Source organism: Chamaea fasciata, unplaced genomic scaffold (genome assembly GCF_029207755.1).
Source record: "Chamaea fasciata isolate MVZ Bird 193981 ecotype frontalis unplaced genomic scaffold, bChaFas1.0.hap1 SCAF_7, whole genome shotgun sequence".
Lineage (NCBI taxonomy): Eukaryota > Metazoa > Chordata > Aves > Passeriformes > Sylviidae > Chamaea > Chamaea fasciata.
In genome coordinates, this window is record NW_027094092.1 from 2,332,471 (window position 1) to 2,344,561 (window position 12,091).

The window sequence follows — 12,091 nt, forward strand, 5'->3', positions numbered from 1 at the left end:
TGGGAAGAAGTAAAACAGTTTGACTCAATATACGCTTACAAATCAATGGGCTCAGGTGAGATGCAAATTAATTAGTACATTATTAGCCTCATGTTTAATGCCTTCCTGCACTTTCAAGTCATGGCATAATGTCATTGCCATTGTACCTTCTGGTACTCCAAATCTTCATGCCTAAGCTGGGAAGATTCTGTATTTGTGGCTTATCTCTAGAATTTAATTTCATTCGGTGATCTTAATATTGCAAGATTGATTTACTAATCTAGCAAAGATTAGAGGAAGACCAGTGTGGGAGAGCAAGGGGTTGTTGTGGTGGAACAGAAGTGAGTAGATGACTGAGATGGGTTCCCTAGGATGGATCCAGCATGTTCAGGTCACAGGTGTGAAGGCCAGATACCTTTAGGTGTGTGACAGCACCGTGTACTGTAAGTCAAGTGAGTGAGGCAAAAGACCAGCCTGGGTGAACACGGAAATTTTCAGGAGTTCTTGCTTCAGTCTTTAATTATACTGGTAGAACTTGGGCTGCAGCCCTGTGGAAAGGGACCTGGGGGTGTTGGTTGATGGCAAGCTGAATATGAATCAGCAGTGCCCTGGCAGCCAGGAGGGACATCTCTGTCCTGGGGAGCATCAGGCACAGCATCACAGCTGGGCAAGGGAGGGGATTGTCCCCTCTGCTCTGGGCTGGGGCGGCCTCACCTCCAGTGCTGGGGCAGTTTTGGATGTTACAATACAAAAGAGACATTAAACTGCTGGAGAGCGTCCAAAGGAGTGAAGATGATGAAGGGCCTGGAGGAGAAGCCGTGAGAAGAGGGGCTGAGAGCACTGGGTCTGCTCAGCCTGGAGGAGACCTCACTGCAGTTACCACTTCCTCATGAGGGGAAGAGGAGGGGCAGGCACTGATCTCTGCTCTCTGGTGACAGTGACAGGACCCAAGGGAATGGCCTGAAGCTGAGTCAGGGAAGGATTAGGTTGCACATGAGGAAAAGATTCTTCACAGAGGGTGGCTGGGCACTGGAACAGGCTCCCCAGGGCAGTGCTCACAGCACCAAGCCTGACAGAGCTCAGGAAGTGTTTGGACAGTGCTCTCAGGCACATGGTGTGACTCTTGTGGTGTCCTGTGCAGGGCCAGGAATTGGGCTTTGATGATCCTTGTGGGTGCCACCCAACTCAGCATGTTGTATTCTATGACCAAGTGTTTAGGCACAGTGCAAGATAATCGAGACTGATCGAGCCAAGTTTACCTGTGGTGAGGGAGAGAAAGGTAAAACCATAAAAGATGGCCAGCACAGTACATTGCTCCATGAATACTTAACCAGTGGTGATCCTGTTCTTCAGCCTCCTGCTTTTGTTCTTTTCAAGACAAAAAGTGATGTGTTTTAACTTCCTGTCCCTAACTTCAACGTGGCAGTGCAGTCATTGACGTGTGGGTTGTTTGCTGTGCCTGGCAATGGGATAGACACGTTTGGATGAGAATAGAGCCACAAGCCTTCAGAGACCCCTGGCGTGTGTTATCTCCGAGTGACACAGGTGGAGAATGGTTCCTGCAGTTTAAACCAGCAGCACACCATGTGGAGTTTAACAGTACACCGTAAAAGTTTCACAGCTCATGAAGATACATGTAAAATTAATCCCTGTGGAACAAAGCAATTTAAAACGTACATAATGAAGCAATTAGCTAAAAGAGGAAGAAAAGTAATGACAATTTAATTTGGGAAGAATCTTTGCATGTATTAGGTTTTCAATGAGAGTGTTTTATGAAGGCACAATTAATGTAAAATGAGGCCTGTGAGGCAATTAATGATGACTTCAAAAGTTAGATTTAAGGGATAATTTACATTTTAAAAATGAAGAGCGGCTCGAGTTATGTTAAAGTCTTTTATTTTCCTTTTAAAAGGCCTTTTAGATTGTGGGGGTGTGTTTTTGTAGGTTAATTACAGTTTCACATTGAAATATCAGCTTGGTTATGAAAAAAGGCTGTTCTTACGTATAAATCAATAAGTTTACCTGAAAGTATGACAGGATTGTGTGATGATCAGAAATATTTAGTGAAGGTTATCGGAATTCAGTGGAGATATGACCTAAATAAATATTAGCATATTTAATCCAGTGAGTATAATTTCTAGCTCAACAAGAGACAGATACTCGACAAATGAGCACGACAATGCAAAAACTTCCAGGGTGTGATTGAAAACCCACTGATAGCAACCAGAAATAGGAACATTGATTTCAGTCACCTTTGTGTCTGACAACTCTGTCCTTTCTGCAGTCACCTGCCAAGTTACCAAAATAAAAATGCAGATATAAAATGATTATGGCATTGAATGAAAACAGCATATTCATACTTGTCTGTAAAACATCAAGCTCATTACTGGTTATCAGTGAACAATTAATGGTAATGACAAAGGCTGACGTGATTCACAAGTACTTTTCACAATAAATTATTCCCAAAAATATATTTCAAAGATACTGGTAACTCATTAGTTTGTATCCACAGTAGTAATTAATTTACACTGACTATGTTTTGTTAACTTCAGGGCATCTTTAATGAGTACTTCTAATTTTGTAATTTGCAACCTTCAGAGAAGCTAGAAACTACTTCAGCTTTTTGAGAAATCACTTAAATATTAAAAGGTTTTTGTTTGCAGTCCAAATGAAGTGATGGTATCAAACAAGGTCACATCAGCTCTTGGAGAAACTGCACGATCTGTGTAAATTTAATGAATGCAGTACATGCTAATAAACTGCTCAGTGACTTGTAGGGTTTATTTTTTTTATTAGATTAAGGTTCTATAACATAAAAAGAACACTCAGTGATTAAAGAGATAAAAAGAAACTTCTAATAAAAAAGTGTTATATCATTTTATAATGAAGTACAAATTAAATATTCGAGAGAGGGATTTGCTTTAGAGTTGGGGTTGTTTTGATTAAATATTCAAATTCAAATACATTTAAATGGAATTGAGCAGGATTTACTAAATGATGTAGTCAAAGGGATTTTCCAGGTGGGAATGGAATTTGCTTTAAAAAACTCGTAACCGGATTGGTTTGGGTATTTGTAAGGAAGTGCGAGTGCTGTGGGCTGCCTGGTGGGAGTGAGTGAGGGGTGACAGGGGTTTCAGGACTTGGCAGATTGCTTCAAGAAGCTGCTTTATGTGTTCCTGCTCCTGTAGCTGCCTCACCAGTGCCATCCCCCTGGACTGCCCCATGCTCAGGTCCTGTACCCCTTCAACAGGGGGAGTCACAGCTGAGCTGTTGTGCTGCCATCTGTGTCCTCTCCATGGTTTTAAGTTGCTCTCCCAGTGTGGAGAGCCAGGAGAGCAACTTAAAATTACACTACTTTAACCTTGGTGAACAGAAATTCTCCCAGATTTAGGGCCACAGTTATAACAACGTGCAAATAAGCATTCAGTAAATTAACAGTGTGAAGTGCTTGGAGCTTGGACACATTGTCCACGTGAGCTGAAACAACTGAAGATTTAGAAGGGAATTTCCCCTCCTTTCCCCCCTCGCACCGCCAGGAGATTCTCTGCATTCATTTAATGCTCCTGTCATCTCTCCTTTGATTTGCTTAGTTAAGGTCATGGGGTATGCTGATTTTAGTCTGTCAGCTCTGTAAGTGTTTGCCTTGGCACTGCTACTGTCCCTTTGGACCTTGAATTTTTTTGAGGAATTTTACTACTTTTTGGTAGTGGTGAAGGAACAAGGAACCCTTTCAAGAAGAGGAATCCCTCTAAGCCCTTCTTGGGGCTGTACCAAATACAGGAGCCTCCTCAGGAAATTCAAAAATAAAGAGCCCTTTTCTCAGGCTGTCTCGGAGGGGAGCGTTGAAAACGCACTGAAGTGGGCTCAGAGCTCTTTGGAAGGGCAACTCCAGTTGCTGTGATCTTTTCCTGAAAGACTGTTTGTGCAAAGTAAACCAGCAGGACCAGAACCTCAAGAAATTCCTCCAGAGCAAAGAAAACCTTTTTCTTTGTTGAGAATCCAGCAACCATGGAAAGTGCTCCCAAAGACACGTAGACCCCTCACACTTCAAAACTTTCTAAGGCAAAGTCTGAGACCTGTTGGTACAGTTTGGCAATTGATGCTTTTACAGCATGACATGCAAATTACTATTTATTGTGTCACAGTGATGAAAGCATGTGTTGTTTTTTTACAACCGCATATGTATATTTTGAGATTTGGCAGGAAATTGAGATTATTGCTGGTAATTTCCACCGCTTGCCTATCATAGGTAAATTATTTTCATGGGCAACAGGAAAAGTTGCTGAATTTCCCTTCAGCCGTGGTTTAGGAAATTAATCCAGTTTTTTTCCTTGCAATTTGTACAAGCAGGTTAGTCTTTAAGTATTACTGATTGCAGCCACAGTATGCTCAGAGATATAACATTTTACTTCAAACCATTCCATGGGGTTGAAAAAAAAGGCTTTGAAGCTCTTTTATCTTTAGACTTCTTGCTAAAGCCATGGGTGATAATTTAAAAAAGCTCTACTGATTTTTAACTTTTGTATGTATTTATAGCTGTCACACAAAATAGCAGTGCTGGAAAACTAGAAGGGTGCTATTCAGTGTGGTTAAAGATGTATAGAGTTTGCTAATGACAACAAAAAAAAAATAGCTGCAAAATCCACAGGGGAAATGCGTGAAGCTGCGAGGCACTAACCCCTCAATTGCTATTCCTTCTTGTCTACAGGAATTTTATTAGATGAAGAACAGGCCAGCTTCTCAACTTGCCTCTGAGTAGAGTCTGAGAAAGTATATTTCTTTGTATTAAAATAATGATTAAAAAAAACCCTATAAATTTTATCTTACTGAAAGGTATTTATTCAGAGTAATTAATTACTCTTTCCTGTGCACTTCTGATGTGAGATTTATACCATCTCAAGTTTTTTCTCTTGGCAAACCATCCAGCTATCCACAATAGCTCCAACACCATGGTTAGAGCACCCGGGATTAATGTACCTGAGTGAAAGAGATGAGGGGAGGTAGGAGTGGTCAGATTCAAGTGGACAGTTGGTCTAGAAGGGAAAGGAATTGCAAGAAATTCCATTATTTAACCTGTAATCAGGGAGAAATTAAAAAAACCCAACCCCTGATGCTTTTTGTAGCAAGGAATTATGTTTATTGTTCAGTATTCATACATGCGGTTCAGGGTGGTGTTTAGTTTATAAATAGCAAAGCCCTTCATTCCTCTGCTGGAAATTTTGCATATTTTAGGGAGCTGGGATTCCAGACTTCCATGAGATTCCAGGAGAGCTTCATGTCGTTTGAAAGTCCCACTTTAATGCTTGCTACCTACATTTCTTTTCGGTTTTTTAAACAACTTACCATTCCCTAAATGCAACGAAACCTTTGGATAAAAGAGATTTCTTGCCGGACTGTAATCCCACTGGCAAAGGACACTGGGAGGGAGAAGAGACATTGGCTTGGCCCAGATGTGACTAGCTGAGCATGTCAGGATTGTACTTTTTGCCTCTTGAAAGCGTTGCCTCTGCTTCCACTTGGCAAGGTTTCATAGCCTGTATCTAAGGCCACGCTCCTTGTTGAGTGCTGCAGCTAGTTTTTGTGGATTTTAGGAGATTTTTGCTTGGAAATAATATGGTTTTGAAACAGTTTAATGCGACTTAGCAGTTCTGCATTGATAGGTAATTAATTGATAGAAATCAATTAGTCTTTGAAAATAGAACAAAGACTGACAGTGTCTGGAAGAAAGGAGTGGCCACTGGAATTGATTATTTTGTGCTTATTCAGGTAGTGGGTAATTCTTATTTGCAAACTCTGTTAAAGACTTGGTCACCTCAGGTTGTTTTTTGAAAACATCTTACTTCATTCTAAATCAAATCATAGTTTCCTGATAACTGAATCATGAATCCATGCTAAAATTATAGAATGACTCTGCTCTTCAGAATTTCAGTTCCTAGAAATTTGCTTGGAAATTCAGCTTATTGCAGACTGTGAATTTTTTTGGCTCGACTTGTTTTCAAGATGGCATTGAGACCTAGAAGATTTGGTGTTCACTTGCAGGCCTTGGCTCGAGGCCGTCCCTGGTTGGAATGAGCAGAGGCTGGGCAGAGCACACAGTGCATGTGTATTGTGAACTGCCCTGTCCTGGGCTAAGTCATGGCCATCTCTACATCTTCCTTGTCTTTTATGATACTAATTTAGGCAGTGTACAGTGAGTAACTCTGAAACAATTTATAGCTGGATGTCCACGCTGTACTGAGAAATGACTTGGACTGAAAGGAGGCGTTCTGTGAGCACAGCCTTGTGGTACTTCACATTTAATCTTTATTAGGAGATGTAGCTGGACCATTTATAATTGTTTGACAAACTATTATTTTTGTTAGATCATTAAACCAGATTGCCCACTTATTATGATATTTAGAAAGACAGGACACAAATGCTGTTTCCAGATTATTTATTCTTGTGCCCGATCAATACCGTATTTATTTTTTAATATTTATGGCCATCTCAGTTTTACCCTGATTTTGATAACGGCTTTTTTTATTTGCCCTCATGGTCTTCCAAGTTCTGGACACAGGGATGTGCTGAAGTCTTTTCAGCTCCCTTTTTGACTGTACAGCAGGTTCATGGGTTAGCTCCCTTTCCACAGAGCTCTGCAAACCAGGACTCTGTCTCTTCTCCCAGCATATGCTGAATGCAATTAGGCACCAGTTCAGAAAAAGCTTTGTAAACATTCTGAATTCATGCCACATTTTCTGGTCTCAGGAGCTGCCAAATGCCTAAATGCTGTGTTCAAGCCAGATGTCTAAATATATAAAATGAATGACTGAACAAAGTGCCTCCTTAGTAGAGCATATGCCTATAGGGTGGACAGATCCGAGGGGCCTGAGATCAGCTCCAGAACAGAATGTTCTGCCAGCCTACATCCCTGGCCACCAGGAGGGAGACCGGAATATGATCCCCTGGATGACTGTACAAGGAAGGAGCACCCTTGCTCTCATTTTTTGCTCTCTTAGTATGAGGTACCAAGCCTCAGGAATCTGTGCTGGCAGTATCGTAAGGCAAACCTTGTCACTTCTCAGTGAGTACACCTGCCTCTGGGACACCCAGGTACTTGTTCAGCAGGATCAAACAGTTTGGGTACATCTGGGCTTTCACCTGAGCAGCATCCACTCAACCGTTATGAATGGGCTGCCTTGATCTTGTTAGGAAGCTTACATAATACAAGATACACAGGAAAAGAGCTGCTGTGTAAAATAACTCATGTAGTTCACTGACTCCTAAGTTTGCCAAAGTGGTTTTCTCTTTCGCTGAGAGCAGAGAGAGGAAATGAGAAATGAAAGCAATAATTATGACTAATGGTGTGTACTCTAGCTCAGTAGTGGTAGTGGGCAAAACTGAAATCTCTTTGAGCAGGTAGAGTAACCTACATAAAACAAACCTACTATAAGAGTAGTTTCTGATGAAATTGTTCACACAACAGATTTCATTAGGCAGTCTCGGTCTTCATCTCTCCTCACAAGGAAGTCCTTTCATGGTCCTTTCTCAACCATGTTCAAAGTGAAGTGTAAGGTGCATTTTTATTCCTCATCTTGATAGAACCTGCAACTTCAGCGGTCTGAAGAAGCCGGTTGGCTTGGTTTCCCTGTTCTGACAAGCTGCCTAGCTTGAGCTTCTGGGTAGCGCATGTATGGTCTGGTACTGACTGTGCAGAACCTCAGAGAAAAAGTCTTGCAAGGCTTAAAACTTGAACCAGGTGCTACTGTTTTGAATGTCCTGTAAATAATTTTATTAATAATCTTGAGAACAACTGAATTGATCCAGGCAGAGTGCAGTGAGAGGCTACTGGTAATGTAGAAGCTCTGTAGTAAGGTGTAATGGTTTTATGTTTGCTTAATTTTATTTGCTAAATTTAGTGCAGTGGTTGGAGTGGGGATTTTTTGCTGTGAGATAGGATCAGGAGAAAAAGCAAAGCAGGCCTGAACTTAAAGGCTATAAATATAGATTTATTAACACATACTAAATAAAGAAAATGAGAATTAAAATGAAACTTTAAAACACTCCTCCTCCTCCTCCCCCTCAAGTGTTTACTTTCTTACAAATAATGTAAAGAGACAAAATTTAAAACTTCATGTTAGCACTACTTATAAAATAGATTTTCATTCAGTCTTTTGAGAGAGAGAAGTTTCTCCTGATTTGTTGTGGTAACTTTTTATAAGAAAGAACAGTCTACTTGTGACTTTTAACTTCTATAAAAGCGGCTGCCTGGGAATTTATGAAGTTGTGGACTTCTTTTATTACGTGGCCTTTCCCACGTGGCTACATATGGGCTATGGACTTATGCATACTGGGGTGTTATTTTAAAGACAAAAAAAATTGAAAGGCAAAGGATTTCTCCATGTTAAGGGACAGAGATGTCTTTTCACTTCTTTACCGCTGTAGGCAGCTTCTAATTTTATTTCTTTCTGTTTAAACATCTTATGGGATCACAAGATCACAGCTCCTAATTTAATATTTACTTAGTTAATTACAGATACCTTCGCTTAAATTTACAAATCCGAATAATCGTGTCCCGAATTTATATTTTTATGATTTTAAAGGGATATTTTAGTATATTACAGTCTATTACTACAGCTTACAGGAGTCTTTTTAGCTTGGACACTATCAGGACTTCATGTAAGTATTCCTGATGTCATTCAGCTTCTTCAGTGGTTAAACAATACGTCTGTGTCTTAAAATTAACCTCTAATATGTACACGTCTCTTCTACAAAAAATTGACAGGTCCTTACAGAGTTCTTCTTTAACTAAAAAAACTGTGTTAACCCATGATATAAGGTTGAGTAGCAATAATAATTAATGGTGAGGCAAGGTAACTCCCCACTCACAACCGCTGTATAGCCCAACCAGTCTTGAGTGGTTATTCTCCTCTGTAACAATTCCAGCGTGTTTGCTGGAGGCCGGCAGTGCTGTGGGGAGCTGCCACTTAGCAGCCTGTCCTTTTATTTTCCCCTGCTAGGTGTGGCAGTGTGGGGGAAGCGTTGAGGTCCTGCCTTGCTCCAGGATTGCCCACATTGAACGAGCACACAAACCGTACACGGAGGATCTGACTGCTCACGTCCGCAGAAACGCTCTGAGGGTGGCCGAGGTCTGGATGGATGAGTTCAAGAGCCATGTCTACATGGCCTGGAACATACCCCAGGAGGTGAGTCACAGAGACCAGGGCTTCCAAGCTTTGGCTTTTGGTTTGCTGTTATTAGATACTTGTTTGTTATTAAATACCTGTTAGTAGTAAATATTTAGAATAAAAAGCTCGACAAGGAAAAGCCCTTGTAAAGCCTCTGAAAGGGGGAAATGATGCCTTAAGTTTTAGCTTTCATGTTTTTCAGATTCCGTGGTGCCTAGGGGTGCAGTTCTGAGCCTCATATAAAGTGCTGGTAAGCTCTCCTCACAGAGCAGGGAGACAAAAAAAATCCTTTTCCTGCTGGAGACCAAGGACAACTTTCAGGGCCAAAAGCACAAACAAGGGTGGGCTGAAGGGAGGGACAAGAAAGATGAGACCTTATAACCTGAAGCTGTAACTGGACAATTAAACCCCAATATGCAAATGGACCAAAACTTATAAAAATGTAAGATCTCATAAGCGGTCAGCCATTGTGTGACCATTTTGGGTCCACCTTGGGTGTAGCCCTGGTCAGGCTCTGTCCTGCCCAAGGTGTATCCTGGAGGCCTTTCAATCAATCCCTACTTTATTCTCTAGCTCTGCCCAGTCTCTGTTTCAAGTCAGCCTCCCCAACCTACCTTTGGTTTTGGATCCTTTTGGTTTTGGTTCCTACCCTGAATTTTGATTTTTCGGGTAGGATTTTATTTGTATGTATGTCTTTATGTCTCACATACAGGCATAAGGTATATGCCTATACATACACAGCTGCATATATGAACATATATATGTAGTTGTGCCTTATCCTAGAATAATTTTTTTTTTTTGTCTTTAGGGTCCTTAAAAATTAATTTCTTGTCGAGTTTATTCTCTCCACTGATGATTCTTCATGGATATTTTAAACTAGTAGCTGCAGAAACATGGGGAAAAAACCCATCACATTTACATTGCACATCTTAATCTGGATTTAAGTCTCCTCTTTACCATCACAGAGAGCTATAATTCCACCAGATTTGTGAGGAGAGATCTGCCAGGGCGTGTTGACATCTGTTGATGCAAGTGTAGGGTGTCTGATAAGTATTTCACATCAGGGTGAGGGTGGCTGGTGGGTGTCATGACACGTTGCAGAATCTTGCTGCAGCTCCCCACTGGACTTCTTGTCCTGATTTCCATGGACGAGCACTGCTTGGTCCATTGTATTGAAGAGATAATGTCAGATGGCCAGCTTCGGAGTTCAGTTTGATTTTAGCTGTTCTTCATTTCTGTAGTCAATGGCATTAAATCTGTGAACAGCTATGAGCTGAAGGGCTCAGAGCAAGGACACTGTATTTATTCAGAATCTCTGTGAATGGATTGTTTCCCCCTAGAAGTGGGAAGCATGGCTCTATTGAATTTGGAGTTTAACTCAGAGTACAGCTCTCATCATTACAGCAAAAGCAAACCCTCTAGACTTAAATTAAAGGGCAGAATAGTTTTCCTCTAATAAAATCTCTCTGATTTGACAGCAGTTCAGAGAAACTGGTTTTGCTACAATTTCTGTGTCAAGAAATAAAATGCCGTAATTCTCCTTTAGTTTAATTAGAAAAGGATATTAGAAACAAGAAATCAGCTAAAAACATGAATGCTGATGTTGGTTCAGCTGCTCTCAGTAGCTTCTTGCATCTCTCATGATTAAAACTAGATAATTCTGGCAAAGTGGGGAAGTCATTGTCCTATTTTTGGGTTGCAGCATTAGCCACATAATTTGTTATGACCATGAAAAAAAATCCTCTAAAACCTGATATAGGAGAGGACTTTCCTGAAAGTCCTGTGTTCATGGAATCCAAGCTGCCCTCTACGTGTCCCTGTTTTGAGCAGTTGCACAGCAGTCCATACAAGAAAAAAGACATTTCTGCACTGGATAGGGTTGCTTATTTTATGTCAAAGCAATTCCAAATGAATTTTATTCACGATTAGCCTGGTAGATTTAAATTTCAGTTTCTATTTCATATTGTTCATTATTTTCTTGAAGATTGGTTGATCTTCATAACACAAAACTTAAAATTCCTTTTGCTGACTAGGATGCACAGTACTATACACTGATTTGCATCATCTTCATCTGGATGTGGTGGTGGTGTTGCTTAATCTTGTGCAAATTTGAGATCTGAATGCAATTTGAGATCAAATTCATAAAGAATGCAAAGATAATTGCAACTGGACAACTATAGGAGTGATTCTCTCTCTGGAGGCTAATGAATACTGGTAACGGACTGTGTAGGTGAAAGAAATGTATTTAGTTACAATAGTCAGGACTTTCCACGAAATAATGTTGTTCCAAAATGTTAAACATGGGACCTGATTTTTTTCCATGGAAGAATTCCCAGATCTCTGAGAAGCCAGATGTCTCCAAAGGTTTTAGTCTTTGGGAGCTAATAAAAATAATAGAAAGGAGTCAGACCTCATTTTGCAGTGTGCTGTGACTGCCCTCCTGGGATCTCTGTGAGCTTCTCTCTGAAGTACTGAGGGCTTCAAATGGAGACCTCCGCTGCCGTGGTGACTTCTGCATCATTGACACTCGGATAAATAGATTCAGAAAAGCACTTGAAATCCAGAGGAAAGATTCTTCAAGTCCCAGAGTCAAGAACTGTGCTTTCCATGTGTTCTGCCTGTGCTTCTGGCTTTGTTTGTTGGGTTGTTTTGTTTTGTTTTTCCCATCATGTTCTCAGCTTTGAGGAACACACTCTCTTAGTGGTGGTGATAAAACCAGCATGCTGCATGTGAGCTATTTTCCTTCTCCAGCTGCATGAAAGGATGTGATTACTGAAGCTCTTTTTTATACAGTGAACTGTGAGGGAACAGGCACTGGTGCCTTCAGGGTTGGATGAGAAAGGATTTGGGAGCCAGTGGACCAGTTCAGCACTTGATCCCAGGAATACCTGTGTGCTGGCACCCTCCTTTTCCTTCACACAAGTGGCAGATACACTGGCAAGTGCAGC

General features: G+C 40.9%; 1 protein-coding gene across 4 annotated transcripts in view; it reads left to right on the forward strand.

The window, feature by feature from the left end:
* The window catches only part of GALNT18 (polypeptide N-acetylgalactosaminyltransferase 18), a 236,587-nt gene that overhangs the window by 172,209 nt on the left and 52,287 nt on the right, over positions 1–12,091 (forward strand). For all 4 annotated transcript variants that reach the window (XM_066187213.1, XM_066187212.1, XM_066187215.1 and 1 more), the window contains exon 8: positions 8,976–9,161. In XM_066187213.1, the coding sequence (XP_066043310.1) occupies positions 8,976–9,161 (186 nt within the window). The remainder of the gene's footprint in view (positions 1–8,975; positions 9,162–12,091) is intronic.